The sequence below is a fragment of the Dinoponera quadriceps genome, unplaced genomic scaffold (genome assembly GCF_001313825.1).
Source record: "Dinoponera quadriceps isolate SergipeBrazil2010 unplaced genomic scaffold, ASM131382v1 scaffold5784, whole genome shotgun sequence".
Taxonomy (NCBI): domain Eukaryota; kingdom Metazoa; phylum Arthropoda; class Insecta; order Hymenoptera; family Formicidae; genus Dinoponera; species Dinoponera quadriceps.
In genome coordinates, this window is record NW_014559724.1 from 24,863 (window position 1) to 46,798 (window position 21,936).

Here is a 21,936-nt window from a genome sequence, read left to right on the forward strand (position 1 = left end):
ATATATATATATATATAATGAAATCACGTTTTGTCATCGGGAGGAAGACTGGCGAAAACGAGTAGCAAAATGTAGAATGTATAAGATACGATACTTGATATATTTATAACTGGACTTTTTATGTCAATATCTATATAAAGCACCAGAGAACAATAATAATCTATCTACGCGCGGGTCTCCGCAACCATATTATGCGGATGTTACACTGCGGCGTGAATAGAGAACACTCGAGCGAACCCTTCACAAATGATCTACGACAAATCGAATTATTACAGTTAATTATCTTTCCTAACTAAACAAGAAGAAAGGATGAAAGGCAAATTTCTCTGCTTCTAAAATAAAGTGTATTTTATTGACAGAAACTTAATAATAAATAGCAGCGATTGATATAGCAACATGTTCACTATACAGTCGATAATTTTTCAAATACCTCAATAAAAAACATTACAATGTATCAAAGTATACACATGCGGCGAGTCCCCGATTTTATGGATCCGAAGTTCGATCAAACTCCGATCCATAAGACTGGGCCTTCCCGTTTCGTATTTATCTTCGTGTTCACGTGTGCGAATGGCGTTAAGCTGCCGGGTGGAATGTGTCGTTTGAATTTAAAATGCATGAATGCGGTGCGCGCGCGAAAGCAATCAATTGTTTCTACACTCGAGCGAGTCGATGTACGACGAGACAAGATGCTCTGCGGAAGCGATTATGCGTGAGAATAATGATCGTCTCCCTCAAGCTCGCTCAACATCTCATGGGCGTGCCGTCGGGATACGTCGGTGCTTTCGGCTTGCAGATCTTCGTCCTGCCGTTCGAGCCGTACACGACGTTGCAGGAGAACGTGAAGTAGCCGCAGGTGGAACTCTTGGTGTAATAACGATGCTCGTACTGTCTCTGCGCTCTGCTGCCGTTTATCTTGCCGGCGACGCTGTTGCTCACGGTGTAGTAACTCGGTTTCATAGCCACGGAAGTCGGGACGGGTCTCGTGCGCTTATCGGAAGTTGCACCTTGCCCGGAAGACGGGCCGGCCTTACGATCGACGTGACGTTCATGATTGGTCTGAAGCGACCTGGTCTCCGTGGCTGCTGACGGCTTGTTGACGGCGCTGGTGGAATTCCTCGGCAGCAGAGTCACGGTCTGCGACTGTGACTTACCGTCGCCTTGGGCGACGGTCTCGGTGCCCGAGATCGACATCACTCTGCCGCGGAATCCGGCCGGCACCGTGTATCCCATCAAGGATTGCCCCGGCTGCAGGACGTCGCCCGTTCGAGGTGAATTGGAGTCTTGGCTGACGCGAACGTCGTACCGCTCCCCTTTGATCACCTGCGTCACCTGCGTCTGCTGATTTTGTCGCTGAGCGGTTTTCACTTTGCCGCGCGTGAAGGCTCTCACGCCGCTGTTCACCGGGTTTGTCGTCGTCGACGTGCTGCTGCTGTCGTAGTACTCGTCCGCGTACTCGTCGTCGTACTCGTCGTACATCGTGTCGTCCGCTCGCGGTTTCTCCGTAGCCAGCACTTTCTTGTCAGCGGAGTCCTCTGGATTGTTGTTCCTGACGCCCATAACGACGGTCTGTCGCGAGCTCGAGCTGCTTTGCAGACCCTGTTCGCCCTGCCTATTCTCGTGGTCTGAACCGGCAGCTGGTGGGCTTGACTGAGCTTGATTACCGGTGTTCGCCGGTTCTCTCAGAGGCTGGAACGGTTTGAAGAGCTCCGTCTCGTTGAAACTGAAAGGCTTCCGGGAGGACGCGGCGCCGGAGCCGGAGCCGGCCTGCGCAGCACCGGTGTAGGTGATTCCGTATTGAAAGGAGCCCTGCAGCTGCGACTGAGATTGGCCCCTGTGAGTGCCGCTTTGAGCCGACGCCGTGCCGCTGCCACGGAACGGCGACGCGTGTTGCTCCACCTTCTCGTCGGTCCCCATATACGGCTGGAAGCCGATCTGCGCCTGACTGGACGTGCTACCCTCGCCGTTAGCCTGGGCGTCCGCCATCCCACCCTTCGAATTCGCCTGCACCTGAGAATTGGTGCCGTGGTTCCAGCCGCTGCTCTGGGCACCTGTCAAGGTAGCACCGGAGTCTGGATTCAGCTGGACCTGCGTTTGACTCTTCCCGTAACCAGCCACGCCTTGGGCATTGCTGCCGGTACCGTCTTCACCACCACTGATCTCAGCCTGGGCGCTTTTGTTGGCGTCATTGCTGCCAGCCTGGGCGGAAAAAGTGCCAGAGCCGCTGTAGGTGCCCGTAACTTGCGACTGAGCCGTGCCCTGGCCGTACCTACCCTGGGCCGAAGCGCTCGCTTGTGTACCCGAGCCTTTTTGCTGTACGGAACTTGAAGCCTGCGACTCGGCATCTTCATCCGCCACACCGGTCGGTCTGCCAGCTCCAATTTGCGTGTACTGTAAAGTCCCGCCGATACCTGTCTCAGTACCGACCCCACCTGGTGCCACTGCTCCAGGACGAACACCTCCTGGGTATGTTCCATCGCCACCTGGTGTCACTACTCCAGGACGAACGCCTCCCGGGTATGTTCCATCGCCACCTGGTGCCGCTACTCCAGGACGAACGCCTCCCGGGTATGTTCCATCGCCACCTGGTGCCGCTACTCCAGGACGAACGCCTCCCGGGTATGTTCCATCGCCACCTGGTGCCGCTACTCCAGGACGAACGCCTCCCGGGTATGTTCCATCGCCACCTGGTGCCGCTACTCCAGGACGAACGCCTCCCGGGTATGTTCCATCGCCACCTGGTGCCGCTACTCCAGGACGAACGCCTCCCGGGTATGTTCCATCGCCACCTGGTGCCGCTACTCCAGGACGAACGCCTCCCGGGTATGTTCCATCGCCACCTGGTGCCGCTACTCCAGGACGAACGCCTCCCGGGTATGTTCCATCGCCACCTGGTGCCGCTACTCCAGGACGAACGCCTCCCGGGTATGTTCCATCGCCACCTGGTGCCGCTACTCCAGGACGAACGCCTCCCGGGTATGTTCCATCGCCACCTGGTGCCGCTACTCCAGGACGAACGCCTCCCGGGTATGTTCCATCGCCACCTGGTGCCGCTACTCCAGGACGAACGCCTCCCGGGTATGTTCCATCGCCACCTGGTGCCGCTACTCCAGGACGAACGCCTCCCGGGTATGTTCCATCGGCACCAGGTGCCACTACTCCTGGGTAAGGCGCACCCACTACTTGACCGCCGACTCCGCTTGGATATTGACCAGGAGGATACCGTCCGCCGACTCCTGTCCCACCAATCGTTGTCGTTGGACCTCCCGTTGTGTCGATTGGATACTGAATACCTCCTGGAACGCCTGTTCCCGGAATCCCTATGCCTGTGCCCGGATACGGTCCGCCTGGGTATGTCGTTACTTGCCTACCGTCGCCGGGATAAATTTGCTGACCAGGGTAGAGGGCGCCAGTAGAAGGTATAACTTGCTGCGTGCCACTAGGGTACACGACTTGAGGTTGACCGCTTCCGGGATAAGTAGTTGGCACGGTACCACCTCCAGGATACGTGCCCGTACCTGGATACGTGACTTGGGTACCGCTTGTCCCGTCAGGAATCCTACCAGGTTGAATAACACCTCCAGTGGCCGGATAAATCACTTGACCGTCCGTTGGCCGGCCGCCTGGATAACTTATCACTTGCGTACCAGCACCAGATACCGAACCTGTGGTCGTAACCATGCCAGGAGTCAGGCTTCCGGATCCTACTGGATAAGTGACACCTCCGCCTGGTACGACACCAGTTCCAGCTCCTCCAGGGTAAGGCGCGCCACTAGGGTAAACTCCTTGACCTGTTACTCCTCCCGGAACAATGCCACCAGGATACGTTCCTGAGACGGTTCCCGGTTGAACAGTACCGGGACGGATCCCAGTTCCGGGATAAATTTCACCTGTTCCGACTGGTAAGATGCCTCCCGGATATATTCCGCCTGGCCGGCCTGTTCCAGGTGTAATACCACCTGGGTAAGTTCCAGTACCCGTAACCGTCGCACCTGTCGTTACTGAAGTGATAACACTACTAGAAGGAAAAGTAATTTGTCCCGGTTGAACACCAGGTTGAATGCCTGTCCCAATTCCGGTCGTTGTAGTGCCAGGTAATACTACTCCTCCAGGTTGAACACCTCCGGGATATGTTCCATCGCCACTTGGTATTACCACACCGGGACGAACACTGCCCGGATATGTTCCATCGCCACCTGGTGTCACTACACCAGGTCGAACACCTCCTGGGTATGTTCCATCGCCACCTGGTATCACTACTCCAGGTCGAACACCTCCTGGATATGTTCCATCGCCACCTGGTGTCACTACTCCAGGTCGAACACCTCCTGGATATATTCCATCGCCACCTGGTGTCATTATTCCAGGACGAACACCTTCTGGATATGTCCCATCGCCACCCGGTGTCACTATTCCAGGTCGAACACCTCCTGGGTATGTCCCATCGCCACCTGGTGTCACTACACCAGGACGAACACCTCCTGGATATGTTCCATCGCCACCTGGTGCCACTACTCCATTTCGAACACCTCCTGGATATATTCCATCGCCACCTGGTGTCGCTATTCCAGGACGAACACCTCCTGGATATGTTCCATCGCCACCTGGTATCATTACTCCAGGACGGACACCTCCCGGATATATTCCATCGCCACCTGGTGTGACGGTTCCAGGCTGTATAACACCAGGAGTTACAATTCCAGGCCGAACACCTCCAGGATATATTCCATCACCTCCTGGCCATACTACTCCAGGCTGAACGGGACCTCCGGGATACGTTCCATCTCTTCCTGGCGTTACGACGCCAGGCTGAACACTCCCAGGATAAATTCCTGGTCTAGCTCCAGGAAGAACGCCAGGATAAGTACCAATTGCTCCGGGTACTCCACCTGGAGTAATACCTCCAGGATAAGATACGCCTCCTGGTAGAACGCCCGTTCCAGGACGTATGATACCGACGGATGGAACTCGTAACTTATCCGGAATCTCGATGCCAGGATATCCCGGACAATCTTCACAACCGGTACCACCCGATGACATACTTTGTGCTTGGCCCATGCCGCGGCTACCGGCTGAAAAAATAAATATTTCAGACACTAAAATGTTTGTACGAGCTATCAAAGCACGATAATTGGTCTCTCTTGGAAAAACAATTCGTACAGCTTGCAGTAATAATTCTTAATAATTCTTCTTGAACGCGTAAAGAGGGGATACTTACTGACTACCGCGCGCGAAGATTGTTGAGTAGATTCAGCCTCCGCTTTGCCTTCCTTCTGCTCGCCATCACCAACATTCAAGTACTGAGATTGCGTTTGCCCACGAAACTTTCCTCGAAACCGACTTGTCTGTCGACGTCGTCGGAATCGGCCGAATTTTTGATTCAGCGTCTCGCGTTGCCCCAACTGAATTTCTCTTCTCGTGCGACTTATCAGCGGCGTTAATACCACATCGGCTATTCGTCTTGACGAGATGTCGTTCTCGTCTATTGGGATTTCGTTCAAGAAAGGATCCAGAGTTTCTATGGATATAGGTTTATTTGGCTGTAACAAGATGAAGCTTCGCCCATTGCAAAATTCAACGATACGGCCTCCAGCGAATCGCCATGCCTATTTACGTTCGAAATATTAAGGGCAAATTGTAAGATAAAATTCATATCTGAAAACCATATCATGTTTTTCTCCGCAAATTCTTTTCGTCATTACCTCCAGTTTTGTAAGGGCTGTCGATGCATAGAGTACCTTCGTTTGCCATTTCCTGCGCGGTATATTTTCATCCGGCTTTATATTCTCAAGATAGCAATCGTTATCCTTTTTGCTCTTGTATGCGACGAATTGCTGTTTCCAACAAATCTCTTTTAATTTGCATTCTATATTATTATTATTATTGATAGGCAATTTCTTACCGTTACGTCATCGGTAAAAGATTTTTTGTCGGAATTACCATTACTTGCGTTTTTCACTTCATTTCTATCGTGAATAGATCGATCAAAACGTGTTTTTTCCTGCAAGTAATATTATTAGTTATTAATTGTTTACAATATGCATTTTTCCAAAAAAAGAAAAGTAATACTTATCATATAATACGCAGAATTGTTTCAACATAAACAAGCACACGATACGATTCTAAAATAATTCTATATATAAAATAAAATATATTTATATTTTATAATTGCTGTCAACTTTTGTACATTGTATCGCACGGAAGTTGCATCGAAGAGGTTTCAGCGTTGACAGAAGGGGGTGAAAAAAGATAGCGATACATTGAGAACAGGCTAAGCTATTTTCTATCTTCTATTCTCTGTCCTTATCTTATAAATGCCTCATGAATCTGTCTATATCGTATGTTATTATCACGTGAACTTTGACCTCCAAATCTTTCTTAAATGGTCTCTTTAGTCATATGCATCAGCGTATGACCTGTGCTAATAACCTATAAACTATAGGGAAATATTGTATAATTGGAACATAAATAGCAGATTCAGGAATAATATTTAATTCTGAAATGATACGTTGAGGGAAAAACACTTAACTTTATCTAATACTCATTCTTCGCAAGAGAACAGCAATCGTTACGATTTCTATCGTGCGCTTTTACATTTGATAACAAATAATTATGAAAAACATTGTTTAGCGTGATAGCAATATTTTAGTCTAAATATACAATGTCAAAATTATCGCGTGATGAATGAAATATCAAGTAGTGTCACTCAAATACACAGTAAGAGATCGCATTTCTGCATTTGTCGTCGCGCCTAAATGATATGCGCCAGTAATTTCGCTGAATTTCACAACGCCATGCGAAATATGGTAAGGGAATTTAAAAAAAGAGAGATAAGCAGTTATTAATTATTTTGTATAACGTTTTACCAACATTTAAAATTCACTCTCTAATAAATCTACGATAACCAGGTTCTGCGTGTATTTTGCGTATATATATGTGTGTGCGTGTGTGTGTGTTGTGACAAATGATTTAATATATAAAATTTATTGCGAAGAATATGTGAAACCGACAGGAATTTTTTTTTGTCGAAACCGTAAATTTCATTAAAACTTCATTTTTAGCGTTATTGTAGCGTCTACTGATTTGCGAGATCAAACACGTGCGCACATACACAGTCACATACATGCACAGACGTTTCAGCTATTATATGACAAAACTTTCAGTGGAAATGAAAAAAACTGGGTCGGGAAAACTTACGTGGTATCGCGCAAGTACCGTGCTCGAGAGGAAGATCAGGATTACGAGGTACGGCCGCATGGCTCGAACCTTGTGCGAGATCTTCTTCACGACTGACGTCTGGACGACGATCCAACCCTGTTAGATGCCGCGGCACCGACTCCCACTAGTTCTATTCGCTTCTTCCTCTACGTCTCTTCTTCGGTCTCATAGTCGGTCCCACGGAGTGCCGCTGGGAACCATAGGGATCTATGTGATCGCGAGGCGGGAGAAGGAATCGCTGGTAGAAGTTCTGGGAAGTGCGAGTGTACGCGTTCCGTGATATAAGTGCGTATAAACACTCGTGTGTGTCACGCTATCTCGTTTAGTCTCATCTTGTCACTGCGGATCTCGTTACCGAAAGATAACGCGGCTCGTAAGCTATCACCGACTCGAGGTATCATCTTGTTGCATTCGGAAAAAAGAGGAAACTTTCAGTCAAGAGGTCATCACTGATACGAAAAGTGTATTGTAGGTAAATATCCTGCGACGAATCAAGGATCTCCCTTCGATCGACACCGAGAAGCTCGATCTTACGAAAGCATCTTATTTTACGTTACATCTGTAATAATATTATTATTTTATATGTATAATTCATTTTCCTCATCACACGAATTACTTTCTTTGTCATAAGAAATACTTATCAAGAAATTTTCGCGAATTCAGTTTCAGAGAGGCGGATAACGAATCTGTTGGTCGGGATTCTTTTTAATGTCGCCATTTGTGTCGCGTTATTTCCGAGTACCAGTTTGCAGTAATGAATTCGCGAGAGTTTCTCCACTCGTGTCCGAAGATGTAAATGTGCATCGTTCGTTGGGGCCACTTTCGCCTCAGTTGCCCTAATTCTCGAGCTCAATCTATTTGTTAAACACAGTTAGCGGTTGTTTATCCTACTACCAGGCGTAGCTAATGATCGTACGGTTCATCGGCGCGATAATGGATCCAATGAGAAAAAAGCGAGACGCGAACGAGAAGCTGAACGGAAAGCTTTATGCGAATACGCGTATTGCAATCCGATAGGTACGGAATTAAATTACTTCGGCACGACTTCCGAAGGAACACGCTACAACTTCATCGTCCGTCCGAGTTGACTTTGTGTTATCGCGCATCAATCCAATTTCTTCGGATTGACATGTCCGCGATACATTCTCTCGGATAACGCAGTCGACGTGAAGAGGGCGAGAAATGCGGCAAGGAAATATACACGTATATCATCTCGTATATTTTTCTCGTTACGATAGACAAGACTTTTATAATTCGTAAAAAAAGTGGATAAATGTTTTTTTTTTTTTCTTTTACATAGGCACTCCGGTGTACAAGTAGTAGTAGTAGTAGTATATACACAATACATATACGACGGGTGTAATAAATCGAGCTATCTAAAAGTGACTGGCACCGAGCGGTATCTCGCGTCTAAATTCTAATACGTAAAAGTGGGAATGCTATTTACAACGTGCGGTCAACACGGCTACGTTATTAACGCGGCTAGATCGGGCTTCCCTACTCCCGTCCGATCGTCGGAGGGCGATCTATCGAATCGAAATGACTAGGACGCACACGTCCGAATCGCGCTCGCCAATTATAATTATACAGCCGCGAGCGGATCCCTCGGCAAACCGCGCGAGACGCGATCTCGCGCGACGTTACTTTACACTTATTACGCGCAATCTTTATCATAACCGTCGCCATCCGCGCAGCTCGTAATTATCCCGCCGTTCGCTGAATCCCCGCGGGAAGGGTGACACGCTCGCTGACGATTTCGAGGATTCGTCGCAATGTCGCAAAATCCCCCGAGAGCTTCGCCACGACGGCGGATTACGTTCGGGACGGCGAGACGGGTTCGACTAGCTCGACACTCTGATCGCTACCAAAATCCTGGTACCGAAGACTTATTTATCGTCGTTACAATTACTTCGCCGCTGGAGAACGCGCGACTTTCATGCCGGGGCTCCAAACGACGCGCTCATTCGACAATTATATTGGATGCTCCGAGAGGAAGAAGGAGACGAGTTTCGATATCATACAAGTGGTTCGACATTCTTGTTTCAGGTATTCTCTAATATCGGTGATTTTTCTTTTAGACCACGGAAAAAAAAAGTTTGCTTGAATTGACCATTCCTTACGATCCAAATTTAGTTTTCACAGGCGGACATTCTGTTTCCTTCAAGCAAAATGCGTTCGGTTTGTTCACTCTCTCTCAACAAATTCGACGAAACATTTTGTCTCGTGTGCATCCACTCGAAACAAATGACCGCATCGCCCGGCTTTTCGGTCGGCAATCGGTTGCGCAATTCCGAATCACAGATACACGCCTCCGTTTTATGAGAGCATCCCGACGCTGCATCCTGACACGCTTACGAAGATCCCTTCGACAGTGACAACGTGACGTTTACGGTTTGCGAGAGCTCGCCTCTCACAAAAACCTCTCGTTTTTCACTAGGGCTTTGGGAACTCGCTATACGTGTACATCGCTATATCTCGTCGAGCTTGTTAGCTGCCTCGAAGAGCCTCGACCCGTTGTCATTTAATTCTAAGACAATAATAAGACGCGAAGGCACACTGCGGTTCAGTTCGTGTCGATAATCAATTTTAATCGCGCTCTCGACGGCGCGACGGCGATGGCGCTATGTCTTTAAATAGGTGAGGTCACACGTTTGGCATTTAGCAGGCGTTCTCGCCAGGGCGGCCTAACACCTCGGAAATTTCTTTCTCTACGCGCATCCGTGCACGCCAATCCCGTCGGAGTTCTGTCAACTAAGCCGAATTAATACGCTCGCACGCGGTGTCCGATTATTTATTACACATAAGGCACGACTTGGTGTCGCTAAATTAAACACGACGGCTTACAGATTTAACGTTATTACGACTAATCGCTAGGTGGTCCCTAATTCGGAAGATACTTGGAATAATAATAATATCCATCATGCGCAAATACTCGATCGATTATTCGTGAATTTGCAATTTCACCATTGCCGGAAGCAATCTTCGTTCGACCGCGGTAAGAAAGGGAAGACTGACGCTCACACTTGGGACAATTCTCGTTACCCTGCTTGCAGAAACGCCATCGAAGTTGCATAGGATGTGCGCGCAACACCACTAAATCATCGCTGAAAATTGTACACGCCGATAAAACATGGTGTTTCTGTCTCTCAACCGGGTTCCTGTTGTAAAAAGATTGTCTCTCTGAGTCGTTTTAAAGTAATTAGCGATTGAAAAGATATCCGTAGTTTTGGGACATTTCTGTATAATCGCCCGTCGATCGAAATCTCGTTCTTCAAATCGTCGATTGAATCTTCCGGAACTGTAGTCTCATCTTCGATATTTCGATGATTTTTCAAGTTATAGAGTTTTACAGAATGAAGAATTTTCTGATCGTGGACTTCGTCAGAAATTTCTCGCTATAGATTTCAGATCGAGTCTGCGGGGGATTTCTTGTCCGTGAAACTTTGCAAAAAAATAAGTACAAATCAAGACGGCCGGTTTGGTCTAAGCATCAGCATTGGTCAACTGATTCCTAAGCGATAGCTAGGTTCAAGGTCATCGTGGTGGGCCTCGAGAAAGCCGAAGGCCTCGTCGGATCGGGGTAATCGAATGTAGTCGAGGAACTCTTTACGTCGTTTTCGAAACGGAGCAGGTGTTCCGGATTCGGAGATATCACCGACGTCCTGATGACCATCCTGGACACGTATTCCGGATCCTTCATCGGCGAATCCGGGCTTTGCCTCTCTCGATCGTCCGGACAGGGTGTCTTTTCTCTGCAAGGTCGCTTCGAGGGCGCCACCGCGTCCGTCCTGGTGTGCCTGATGATCGCGGAGAACGCCGATGTCTTCTGATCCCGTTCGGGTCCCAGTCGAGGAACTATGACGCTGGTAGGCGATGCGGTGACGCTCGGTGTAGTTTGCGGTCTGTTCAGGGACGAGGATAACGGAGCGCTTGGTTTCACCGACGACGAGCTCTGCTGATCGGTCTGGTCGGCTTTCTCCGAGGACGATCGGTGGTGAGCGCGCATGCACGACGACTCCTCGTGCTTGTAGAGGTACGATTTCAGGGCGAAGGCTTTGCCGCAACGGCCGCACACGTGAGGCTTGGTATTCGAATGCGTCTGTATGTGGGCGCGCAAGTTTGACTTGTCGGCGAAGGCTTTGTTGCAAATGGTGCACTTGAAGGGCTTCTCGCCTGAGAGAGAGAGAGAGAGAGAGAGAGAGAAAGAGAGAGAGGAAAAGGCGATTATCGGAAATGTGAAGACTTTTCGACGTATATTCTGATTCCTTTATGAATAAAACCGTTCTACCTTAATAACAGGTGCCGAAAAAATAGTAACAAAAAAATAACCACTCTTCAAAGAACATGGCGCGTTTATTGTTACAAATTATTAGAAAAAAAAAACAAGAAAAGGTATACAACATGTATGTAAAAATATAAAAAAGGAGAAAATGATTAATTGGAATTTAATAAGATAGACAATGATGAGAATAAAGTGTTGAGAGGTAAAACAGTGGAAGACGGAATTTCCCAATGAATATAGTACGTTTTCTCGCTTGACCTTTTTCCGAATGAACATCTCAATTAATCAGCCCTAATGTGCAAATTAGACGCGTTGAAGAGCACAGATACTCGTATATCGCTCCGCGTTACTAACTTCGCAGACACGTATCTACGAGTTGTGCTCGAAAATAGTGCCGCATTCTCGAGCGTGCCAAAAGTATATCGTTAATTTTAATTCATCTTCATTGAAAACCCGTTAAACCAACCGCGTCTCTTCAGAAATAGCTTGCATTAGCTATTCACGAGGCGTCTACCATTGAAAGGGAACTCTCGGAAGGGGGGGGGGGGNATTACACGCACGTTTGCCTAAATTTGAAACAACCGAGAGCAACAATATCGCGAGAATCGTGGGATTTCGGCCAGAAGAAAAAAAAAAGGGAAACACGCGGAGCAATTCACTCCAGCAGCGTTCGAACGGCGATATCGGTTACCTGTGTGCGTGCGTATGTGTCCCTGCAGCAGCCACGGCCTGGAGAAGCACTTGCCGCAGTAATGACACTTGCAGCCCTGATTGTGGGTCCTCACATGCATGCTGAACGCGGGCATGCTTACGTAGACCTTGTCGCAGTGCGGGCATCTCCTGGCCTTCTTATCGCCCAGCGACCTGTGCGTCTGCCTGTGTCTGGCCAGATTCGACGAGGTCGAATACTTCTTGCCGCAGTCCGGACATTCGTGATCCTCGTTGTCCTGGTCCGCCTTGGTGTGGTCCGTGGTGGCCGTTCGTCGACTGTGGACATTCACCGGTGGCACCGGCGACGTCGGATCATCACCGACGAGTCCGGAAACGACCGGTACCTTCGACAGGGCCGATTCCTCCTGCGTACAGGCGGGGTGTCGCGGCGACAGGCGAATCCCTTTCTCCTCGCAACGACCTTCCAGGATCTCTCGCTCGGTCTCGATCCTTTCGAGGAAGAGCCTGGTCCTCTCGCTCAGGATCGGGTCCTGGCTTGTCTGTGCGACAGGTCGGGACACTAGCGTCCGGCTCTTCTCCGGATGCTGCGTGATTCTGGGCGACACCGGTCGCTGGTAGATGACATTGCTGTGGTGGATCAGGGTACCAGCCGCCGCCGCCAGGCTCACCTCCGCCAGCTTCGTCAGGTTGTACAGCTCTTCGGGGCACTCGGACGACGTCTCGCTGCCGCACTCGCTGGCGCCATCGGAAGTTGGCTGACCGCCGCTGTAATCGGCCAACCTCGAGCTTCTCTCGGCACTGAGATCTAAACGAGAACCAAGAATGTCTTAGAAGATCATCTCGGAAGGGCCTGGAGAGCCGGTTTCGTTGGTGTTTCAGCAGTTGATTAGCAATTTTTCCGGCAACGAGTGTTACACCTGTACCCCGCTTTAAGATCTTGTTGTGTGGACAACGTAATCGGAAAAAGTTTCGATTGTGAAACTTTCGCTATTTATTTATAGATCATTTTTATGTCACATGTAGAGAGGAGAAAAATCAAGCGTAATTTTCAAAATCAATTAGCTTCCAGTAATGCACAATCGGGCGATACTTCTTCAAATACAATACAGTCGAAGAGTTATACTTAACTATCATCAGGAGTCTGTCATGTTACATTTTGTTGGATCTTTCCGCGAACGTCGTGTGATCTCAAGTCGTCTGATAGATTCCGAGTAAGTGGGTAGGGAAATCCGGCGTCGACGCGGCTCGTAAAACACGACGCACCTTCGGGGGGCTCGCTGGCTGCTCCGTTTTCGGGGAGAACGGAAATAGAGTAGCTCCGCTACCAACCCCCGCACGTCCGTCGTTCTCTACGTCGCCGTTTATTTTGCGTATTTCATAGTACGTGTACGCGCACACGCGTTGCGTTCGTAAAGGAGGCTTGCCGCCGCGGTGGGGTTGACGGCATCGCGACGGTATGCGTCTTGGTGGGCCTTGGTGACGCATCTAGCGTCTCCTATTCTTAAATCCGCGCGATCCACCACCTTAATCACGAAGCAACGACCAACGGATTTTCCTGGCTTGAATTCAGACGGGGGAGAAAGCGGGAATACCTGATTGATGAAGACGAGTGATGCAAAAATCTACGCGATCTCGCCCCGTCTCGCGAATTACTCTTCTGCGATAAAGTCCGCATCCTGCGCGTTTCCCGCTTTGATAGATTGTCTCAGCTGTTAGAATAACGTTGTTTCGCGCGGACGTCGAGAATACATTCGCGAAGTTACAGCCGGCGTTAATATTATGACGCATTTCGAAGAACAGCCGCGATAAATTTATATCATGTTATATATATATATATATATATATACATAATTATCGCTCCACATTAGATCGTGCGTGATAATTACTTTTTAACGAACTGTGATAAATTAGATTAGTGAACAATACTAATTGAAATATGCAATAAACTATTACGTTATATTTGTAATCAATTGATTATATTAAAATTTAATAAATACACAGAAGGAAATTAGTAATCTTATATATAAATCAATGATAGACAATCTCAAACATAAGCAAGGATATTATAATCTTCTTAAAAGATTTTAATCTTGATTTGATTGAATTTGTATTGACGCAAGTATTACTTGAATTCAATTCAAGATTAAAATCCTTCTAAGAATATCATAATAAAATCATAATAAAATTCTTGCTTGTATATGAGAATATTTATCAATGATTTAAGTTTATTCTTTTCCTGTTCTGCTAGATTCTTGGATTACTGATAAACTTAAAAATTGTAATTAATATTATTGTTATGTTAATAAGACTCGACAATTTCTCCTTTACATTTTAAAATTGAATCGCTCCATCTCCAATCTTCAGATGTTAACTCATCTAATGATAATTTGCCAAACACGCTCCTCATATCGAATCGGAGCTGCTCATGAACGTCGCGCCTCACGAAGAACAACGTACCTCTTTCGGGTCCCCCGATCTCGTCCTCGGCGCCGTTGTACCTGCGATGTGTGATCAGGAACGCCCGCGGCATCTTCCTCGTCTTCGTTCTTTTCAGGACGCACAACAAGTCATACTTATCAACTCAGGACGCACAAACCATCACTCGCGCGGCACCGATTACTTTCTCGTCGGCGGAGGGTGATAATACGCAAAGGGAGCAGCGGGTCACGATGTTAAGAGGGAGGATTGCGACTTGATTTGAGGGCGCATATACATATGTAGGTGTCGGGCGGCGCTCGCAAGGGTTGCGTTCGCTTCGGCAATTTCGGGCGCAATAGTTGCCCCGGCTAAGATTCGGGGCTACATATAGCAGCGCAGCCTCCCTCACCCTCCGCCGCCGCCGCCACCGCCGCCACCATCGTGGCGCTCTTCGTCGTCGTCTTCGTCTTCAGCTGCACGCGCTCAGAAGCGTGCCCGCCTGGTCTCCCGCACGTGTGGTGGTCCCGTTCGGCAATATGCGACACGCGTGACGAGAGTGCACGCTGCCGCGGGAGGCCGCAGGAGGTACGCCGGCTCGCGCAGGGTGGTTGCCTAACCACCCTGTCCCCTCGACGAGTTGTCCGACGATTATCGGACCGATAGTTATTGTCGCGGCCGAATTGAGCACGAATCAATGAGATCTGTTGCGTTCGAACTATGCGACACGCATTCGTGAATACACATCAATTCTTTCGGTGGTTTAACGATCTTGACAGTATTTCAGAGATAACGGAGCCTTCGTCAGGCGAGCGAGGAATTAACTCGTCGATTAAGAAATGATAATTTTTTAATTCAATTTTCTCAACTGTACACATAATTATTAGTTGTACATTTTGCTAGAAGAAAGGCGATACATCAGAATTTTCAAGTTGCACGCAGATTCACTCGCTTTCGCGCGAAAATGCGCGGAAAAACGGAGAAAGCGAAAAATGGAATAAAAGGAAGTCGAAGGAAATATAGTGTATCTTCTTTCGCCGGTCCCCCCACATCTCCAGCGATTTCAACAGAATCGACGCCGCTCGTCGGCTTGGCTGAGCGTTATTTAAACGAAGGACGATGGCGAACAGATATGATAACGGCGCCATTTCGTTGGCGGCTACAGGGTAGAAGCAGGTTGGTGCGCTGGGTGGTTCTTCTGGCGCGACGCCAGGCGTCCGCCGAATTTAGCACCGCGACGCTGACTAACTCGCGTGGCATTCATTCAATCGTCGACCAAAAAGCCACCGCTGCCTGCCTGCCTGCCTGCTTGCCCGCTTGCTCGCCTATGTAGTCTCTTGCGCTTTGCGCGAAGCGCGCGCCTCGTATGGCGATTAGAAAAAAGAAAAACAGAGGGGAACGGTAGGGCTTTGATTTTCCTGTAAGTTACTCTGTCTTTGGCCTATTTAGAGTCGTGCAAATTTACGGAATAAGCGTATCTGACAAATTCTCGAATATGCAGAATTTTCCGAGGGACGCGCGCTTCCCCGCAACGAGTTCGAGGAGCTGATATTTCTTCAGCGTGAAGTTGACATCGTTATCTTATCTAAGTTACTATTTGCAATCGCTAAATATCTTGATAATAAAATAACTTTATTTCGATTTTATGTTAATGTGCGGTTTACTTTAAAATATATTATTTCTTTTTGTTTACATCTCTGAAAACTGATTTGCGTAAATGAATTTCTCTTCCTCTCTATCTCTACAAATTATTTATTCTTCTTTATTAATAATGGGGCGATATGTATATGCGTGTGTGTGTCTCAGTCATCCCTTCCAGAAATATTTCGCTCAGTTCAAGGGAGCCAACAGTCTCTATTTACAATTTCATTATAAAATTCATACGCACACCTTTCAGAAAATCTGCGATTTAGTCAACTATGTGTGCTGTCGCTCGACATATTCTTTCCACGCGATGCGTCACTGCCTCACGCAATAAAAAAGAAGATGCCTCGGATTCTTCGGGACGAGAGAAAAAAAATCGAAACATTGTGCATCGAGCGCCGGGAAGAACGATCTGCGAGTTTTCAGATCGTAAGAAAGCTCTCTCGATGGTAGTCGCGGAACAGGTGTCTCGGCGGCAATATCGTAAATCGTCGACGGTATCGTCGTCGAATAGCCAAAAATAAAGTCACGAGCTCCGAGCACGAGTCGAGCTAGCTAACGAGCGAGCGAGCGAGAGAGCGTCTCTACCACTGACGCAACTCGTCGACAACAGATTGCTGTGATACCCGCCGTCGCGGCCGCCACGGATCATCCATTAACGTAACCGGCACCGATAGGACACACCTCGTGGCTCTCTATGCGCTTTATCCGGCGCATCCTACAGGTGCCCAAAGGTGTTACGCGCCCACCAACGCGCGAGTGGCGTATTTTCGACGCTGTTGGAGCGCCTCCAGGTGCGGAGGAGGAGATACGACGGCGGGGAGGAAGTCTTGACGGATAAATCGCGACCGCGACCACGTGTGCAGCTCATGAAAGAGCGGAAGAAGATACTCGGCGATACACCGCGAAGAAACGGGATTTGCTTAAGGGCGCGAACACGCCGGTGAAAAAAAAAACGGGGAACTGAGATACAGCGAGTGAGCGAGCGATAAGTAACGCAGCCAAGCGGTGTATAAATACACGATACACGTATTAAGAATATTATACGGAAAAAGAATCAATTGAAACAACAAAAATATGTAGTTGATTCACCGAAACATCGGATGTGTCACGGATTGCCACAAATATCTACAGTTGATTTCGATTGTATTTGTCATCGGTTTCAATAAAATTTATCGCGTCGAAGGAGCAATATATCGTCTTTGATTTAATAAGATATAATGTTGCGTTAAAAACACGTTGAGTTGAAACAATATTTCTAATCAATCTCAACATAATGTGTGCGATTACGACAGAGGACGATAAATTAATATTGCAATCGTAATTTGTCCATATTGCGAAACGTTGTTTCGAAACTTGCTTCGTAATATAGACAAATTACGATTTACTGCAATTACGATTCACGTGTAAGTCCAAAATATACCGAGGCGAACTTTTATGAAGGGAATTTCTCGAGTGATTCTCGCCCTTCAAAAAGATGGATAAGCACGGGGGCGGCGTTTTTTCGTCGACGACAAGGGTGCCGGGTCATTAAGGATGATTCCGCGGGACGGCGGGATCGTTTAGGGTGAAAAAGCGCGAGTGTATCGTGTGTCGTCTCGTAAAGTATCCGGATACGCTTGGTTCCTCCTATAAATCAGCACCGCATGCCCCTTCTTACCCCCTAGTGCCAACGGGCGGCGAGTACTTTCTGCGTGCCGGGAAAAAAAAAAGGGAAAAAGCACGCGATCGCTATTTAAAAGGCTCGTAGGTGGGCGGCTTTTTAGCGGGCCGGGGTATGTACGAAGAGGAGGGAGAAGTGGGGAAAGAGAGAGAAAGAGGAAGAGTGAGAGAGGGCTTCGACTCCTTCACCTCTCCTCCGGCCTCGGCATGGGATTGCTGTGCTATTTTCAGGCTGGTGGCTCGATGCAGCTGTCGTGTTCTTCGGGTAAACCACCTCTCTTCTATTCCACGGCCATCCGCGAGGCGCGACAAGGTAAGCCGAAAAGACTGGAATTCAGAAGCTCGCACATCTCCCTCCCCTCAGCGAACTTTCCTCAAAGTCAGACGTTCGTCGTCGATTTCGTCTCCCCGTTGCAACAACGAGGCGCATCGAGTGGTGTTTATCGATAAGAAGAATGATCGAGCGCTTCAAGTAACGAAGGTAACGGGGCGAGTTGGGGCGAACAGTCGTGGGGGAAGATCGTAATGTCTTTTGTGTGCGGTATCTTTTCGCTTTGTTTCGATTTAATGAATGAATATATTAAAAAATGATCGATAATGATCTTGATAAGCGATAATAACGCAGAGGCGATCCTCAAAATATTATGTTGCGTAAGTATTATCACAATCACGCTACTCTTTCTGTATTTGATGTACATATAAATCTTACGTTAATTTAAATACCATATGAATGTGTGTTACTACTCTATTTCACCATACCTAACGGAAAATCTAACCACGATATATAAACATTTTTCTGCAAACTTCATGTATCTTCTTAGGCTTCTAAAATTTAATTGAATTTACGTCGGTTTTGGTGCTTTTCCTTTAACTATCGTAAAAATTATATCTTAAAAATTCACGCTTCACGCGCGTCGTGCCGCGCTGCCGGAAAAATTCCACGTTTTATCACATTGGCGGTGTAACGCAAACATTACGGAATAATAATCAAAGTCCTGCCATCATCGAACATTTCTGGTAGCCAAACACGTTGCCTAGGGCCGGCGCGTGTGGAAGAAAACGGAAGAACCTATAAAACCGTCGGACTTCGAGAATAGCAGCGCGACGATGCGGACGCTTCCGCGAAGCGCGGCATCGGCAGGCAGAAGAAGAAAGACCTATAGGCTTCGTCTTCTGCGGAAAAGCTCCGTCCACCGTGAGGATGAGGGATGAAGACGAGGCCGAAGATAAGCCGCGAAGATTTGGCCGGCTGCCAGACGACAGATTTTCAGCCGTCTACGTGTACTTCCAACTTTCGTCTTCCCTTCGGCTGCACCCGTGCTCGTCCTCTAGGATCTAGGGTGCAATGACATCGGCGCTGCGGCTTAATGACTATTCTCTATTCACGGTCTGTGAATCATTACAGGCGGTAATACGCGCCTCGATTATTTTCTCCGCATTGTTGCTGCTGTTTTTAGGCACGGCCGAAACAACGATAGATGCAGATTTCTCTGTCTCTCTATCTGGATAGATCATTTCGTTTCACTTGGGCTAAGTCCCTTGACACGCGCAAGAAAAAACTATACGAGACTATTCAAAAGTAAACCCAGTAAACATCAGTTAACAGTAACCTAACATCAATATTATAATTTCTCATTCAACAATATAAATGTAATATAACATGTGTGTCATGTAAACAGTATTCCACCACCTTCACCGATAAAGAGACACATTTTCTCCATTTTAGACTAAAATAAACTAACGAATGATGATTCAAATTAATCGTGCAGTCCAACTCGTTTGTCATCTAATCACTCTACCGGTTCTGTGTATATATATGTGGAAAACAAAGAATCAGTTAAATAAGGCTTAAAATAAAAGCAACCCGTGAGTTGTCGAAAGCAACGAAACAGCGAAAACACTGACGCGTTCGAGATTTAACAATGGCGGGGAAACACAATGAGTCGATATTCTCGACAGATCAAGTGGGCATTGGAAAAATATCGGAAAGTGCCGGTAGCAAAAAGCGTCGACCGGAACGACCCTTAATTTAACTCCTGAGCGCAAGAGGTTAACACTGGGTGGGAAAGCGCCTCTCCTCCAGGGAAGAACACCGTAACTGTAAGGCACGTTGGCTCGTGTTTGAAGGAATGTCCTCGGGGATAAAGGGAGACAGTTCCTTCCGGAAGCGATCAGCCGCCTGTTTCATCCCTCCTCTCTCGATTCCTGCGTTCGTGTTGCTATTCTTACACCGCCATCGGTACGAATTCGATTACTTGCTCTTTACCGATGTTGTTCGAGCGCTTTCTAACGAAGGAAAGCTATTCAAACGATTATCCGATCGTTATTTTAATAGCGCGTCAAATTAACGTAATCGTGTTTACTGTATGTAGACGAAAAAATATATTTGGTTGAATTTATCTAACAACGAACAAACTAAACGTATTTTGATTGAAGGAAACAGAATTTCCGGTTATAAGAACCGAATTTAATTCGCAGAACCTTTTTTCCTTGTATATAATTTTAATGTTCTTACCTCAAACTCTCTCTCTCTCTCTCTTTCTCTCTCTCTAGGAGTCGCGAGTTCTTTGACTTTTTTTTACCTGGTTTATCTGTTACTAATTATATTTAAAGAAAACCGTTTTTTTCCATTTTCCAAGGAAAGAAAACTCTGTTTTTTTCCATTTTCCAAGGAAAGATATCTGTGTAGAAATGAAGGAACGGTTCTCCCGAACTTTTAAAATTAATAAGAGCACAATAATAATTGAAATTTAATGAAATTAATTATGTAAAAAATAGAGCAGCATTCTATTTTATTTGACCGATAAAATTTGTATGTACTTTAAAGATGTTTTAACGCAATCCTAATCTCTGATTTTTTTTTCTAGACACGATCGCACCCCTTCTCGTTTTATCCGCATTCGTTTATCAATCCATCTCCAGTGCTCGGCTTTTGCTTGGGTTTCGATCGAGATCGCAGACGTTCTGCTTACAGCCAGTGTAGAATTTCGTCGTGAAATTCGTAAATGAGCCCCCGTGACTCGCGCTTTTGAATGGAAACCGACGGCGCGGGCCGGTTTTTACGAAAGCTGCCACAGGATGCGGGTGCACGCAACGAAGAAGGGGTGACGACGCTCATTTTCGTTCTTTTTGACGTTTTTTTTTTCTAGCTTGCCCTCTCTCTTTCTCCCATTCCCTCCGTGTCTCGCGAAGATCGGAGAGGTCGAGGGAGAAATACCGCCAGCTGATCGTCGCCGTTTCTAAAAGGGGGCCTCTCTCGCAAAATGCGAGCACGTGCTCGTATGCGTAGGCCCGCCCTTTTCAGATTTGCATGCCTGCTTGCCACCTGCGAAGACAGACCTCGTTCCGCAGTCTGACCCGGTCGCAATTAATCCCGGGATATTCTGCTTTCTGTTCCGCATCGCGTCTTTCTTTGTCTCGCGGAGATCGATTGACGAGCAGAAACACATAAGGAGACTTAATACAAGTGCAGGAATCAGAGTTTCGTTTGTTAAAATCTCTCACCGGAAGGCAATGTAATTGCCTTCCAATTCGAAAGAGATTATGGAATTATATTCTGACATTAGTGTACGAGATGTCAATGGGAAGAAAAGGAGATGACCGGCGACCTAGGCATGGCGGAAATATCCTGATGACTACAGGGATAATTACTCATCCGAAATGTCGGGAATGTTGATGACTTCCGTTCTCGCTTCGAATATCGGAAGCTCCGAAAGTGACTTACACGAGGCTACCGAAGAGCGATACGCTAAAATAAAGATCTCGTGAGAGATAGTGAGAGAGAGAGAGAGAGAGAGAGAGAGAGAGACGTTTTTGATTCAGCAAAATATCATTTTTCGGAGATAGCGGGGGAAGCTAAATTAAGCTGGCGGAGGCTTGGTCAAGGCTATGTATTCGCGTGCCGGTATCCTTATTCTCTTTCTTTCGTCGCTATTGCTCAGACGGTTTTTATAGAGCGAGGTAGCAGGAAAAGGAAGTGAACTAGACGGTGAACGACTAGGGTCATGGTCTTGGGTACACGATACACTGACGATTTCGAGAAA

At 47.3% G+C, this 21,936-nt stretch overlaps 2 protein-coding genes across 2 annotated transcripts; both read right to left on the reverse strand.

The window, feature by feature from the left end:
- Window positions 1-6: 6 nt before the first annotated feature.
- LOC106750448 (collagen alpha-1(I) chain-like) lies at window positions 7-7,445 on the reverse strand. The gene is made up of 5 exons (XM_014630812.1): window positions 7,198-7,445; window positions 5,903-6,001; window positions 5,703-5,834; window positions 5,219-5,606; window positions 7-5,072 (listed from the first exon to the last, which is right to left on the reverse strand). The coding sequence occupies exons 1-5, from the start codon at window positions 7,255-7,257 to the stop codon at window positions 745-747; spliced, it is 5,007 nt and encodes a 1,668-aa protein (XP_014486298.1). The 5' UTR covers window positions 7,258-7,445; the 3' UTR covers window positions 7-744.
- A 971-nt stretch (window positions 7,446-8,416) lies between these two features.
- LOC106750449 (transcriptional repressor scratch 1-like) lies at window positions 8,417-14,951 on the reverse strand. The gene is made up of 3 exons (XM_014630813.1): window positions 14,630-14,951; window positions 12,192-12,977; window positions 8,417-11,391 (listed from the first exon to the last, which is right to left on the reverse strand). The coding sequence occupies exons 1-3, from the start codon at window positions 14,700-14,702 to the stop codon at window positions 10,730-10,732; spliced, it is 1,521 nt and encodes a 506-aa protein (XP_014486299.1). The 5' UTR covers window positions 14,703-14,951; the 3' UTR covers window positions 8,417-10,729.
- Window positions 14,952-21,936: the final 6,985 nt, after the last annotated feature.

Excerpts from the sequence above, each read along its gene's own strand:
- LOC106750448 (XM_014630812.1), bottom strand. The coding sequence starts at position 7,257 with ATGCGGCCGTACCTCGTAATCCTGATCTTCCTCTCGAGCACGGTACTT. Across the intron at positions 6,002-7,197 it reads CGGTACTTGCGCGATACCAC|GAAAAAACACGTTTTGATCG; the intron begins GTAAGTTTTCCC and ends TATTACTTGCAG. Across the intron at positions 5,607-5,702 it reads CAGCCCTTACAAAACTGGAG|GCATGGCGATTCGCTGGAGG; the intron begins GTAATGACGAAA and ends GAACGTAAATAG.
- LOC106750449 (XM_014630813.1), bottom strand. The coding sequence starts at position 14,702 with ATGCCGCGGGCGTTCCTGATCACACATCGCAGGTACAACGGCGCCGAG. Across the intron at positions 12,978-14,629 it reads GATCGGGGGACCCGAAAGAG|ATCTCAGTGCCGAGAGAAGC; the intron begins GTACGTTGTTCT and ends GTTCTCGTTTAG. Across the intron at positions 11,392-12,191 it reads ACACATACGCACGCACACAG|GCGAGAAGCCCTTCAAGTGC; the intron begins GTAACCGATATC and ends TCTCTCTCTCAG.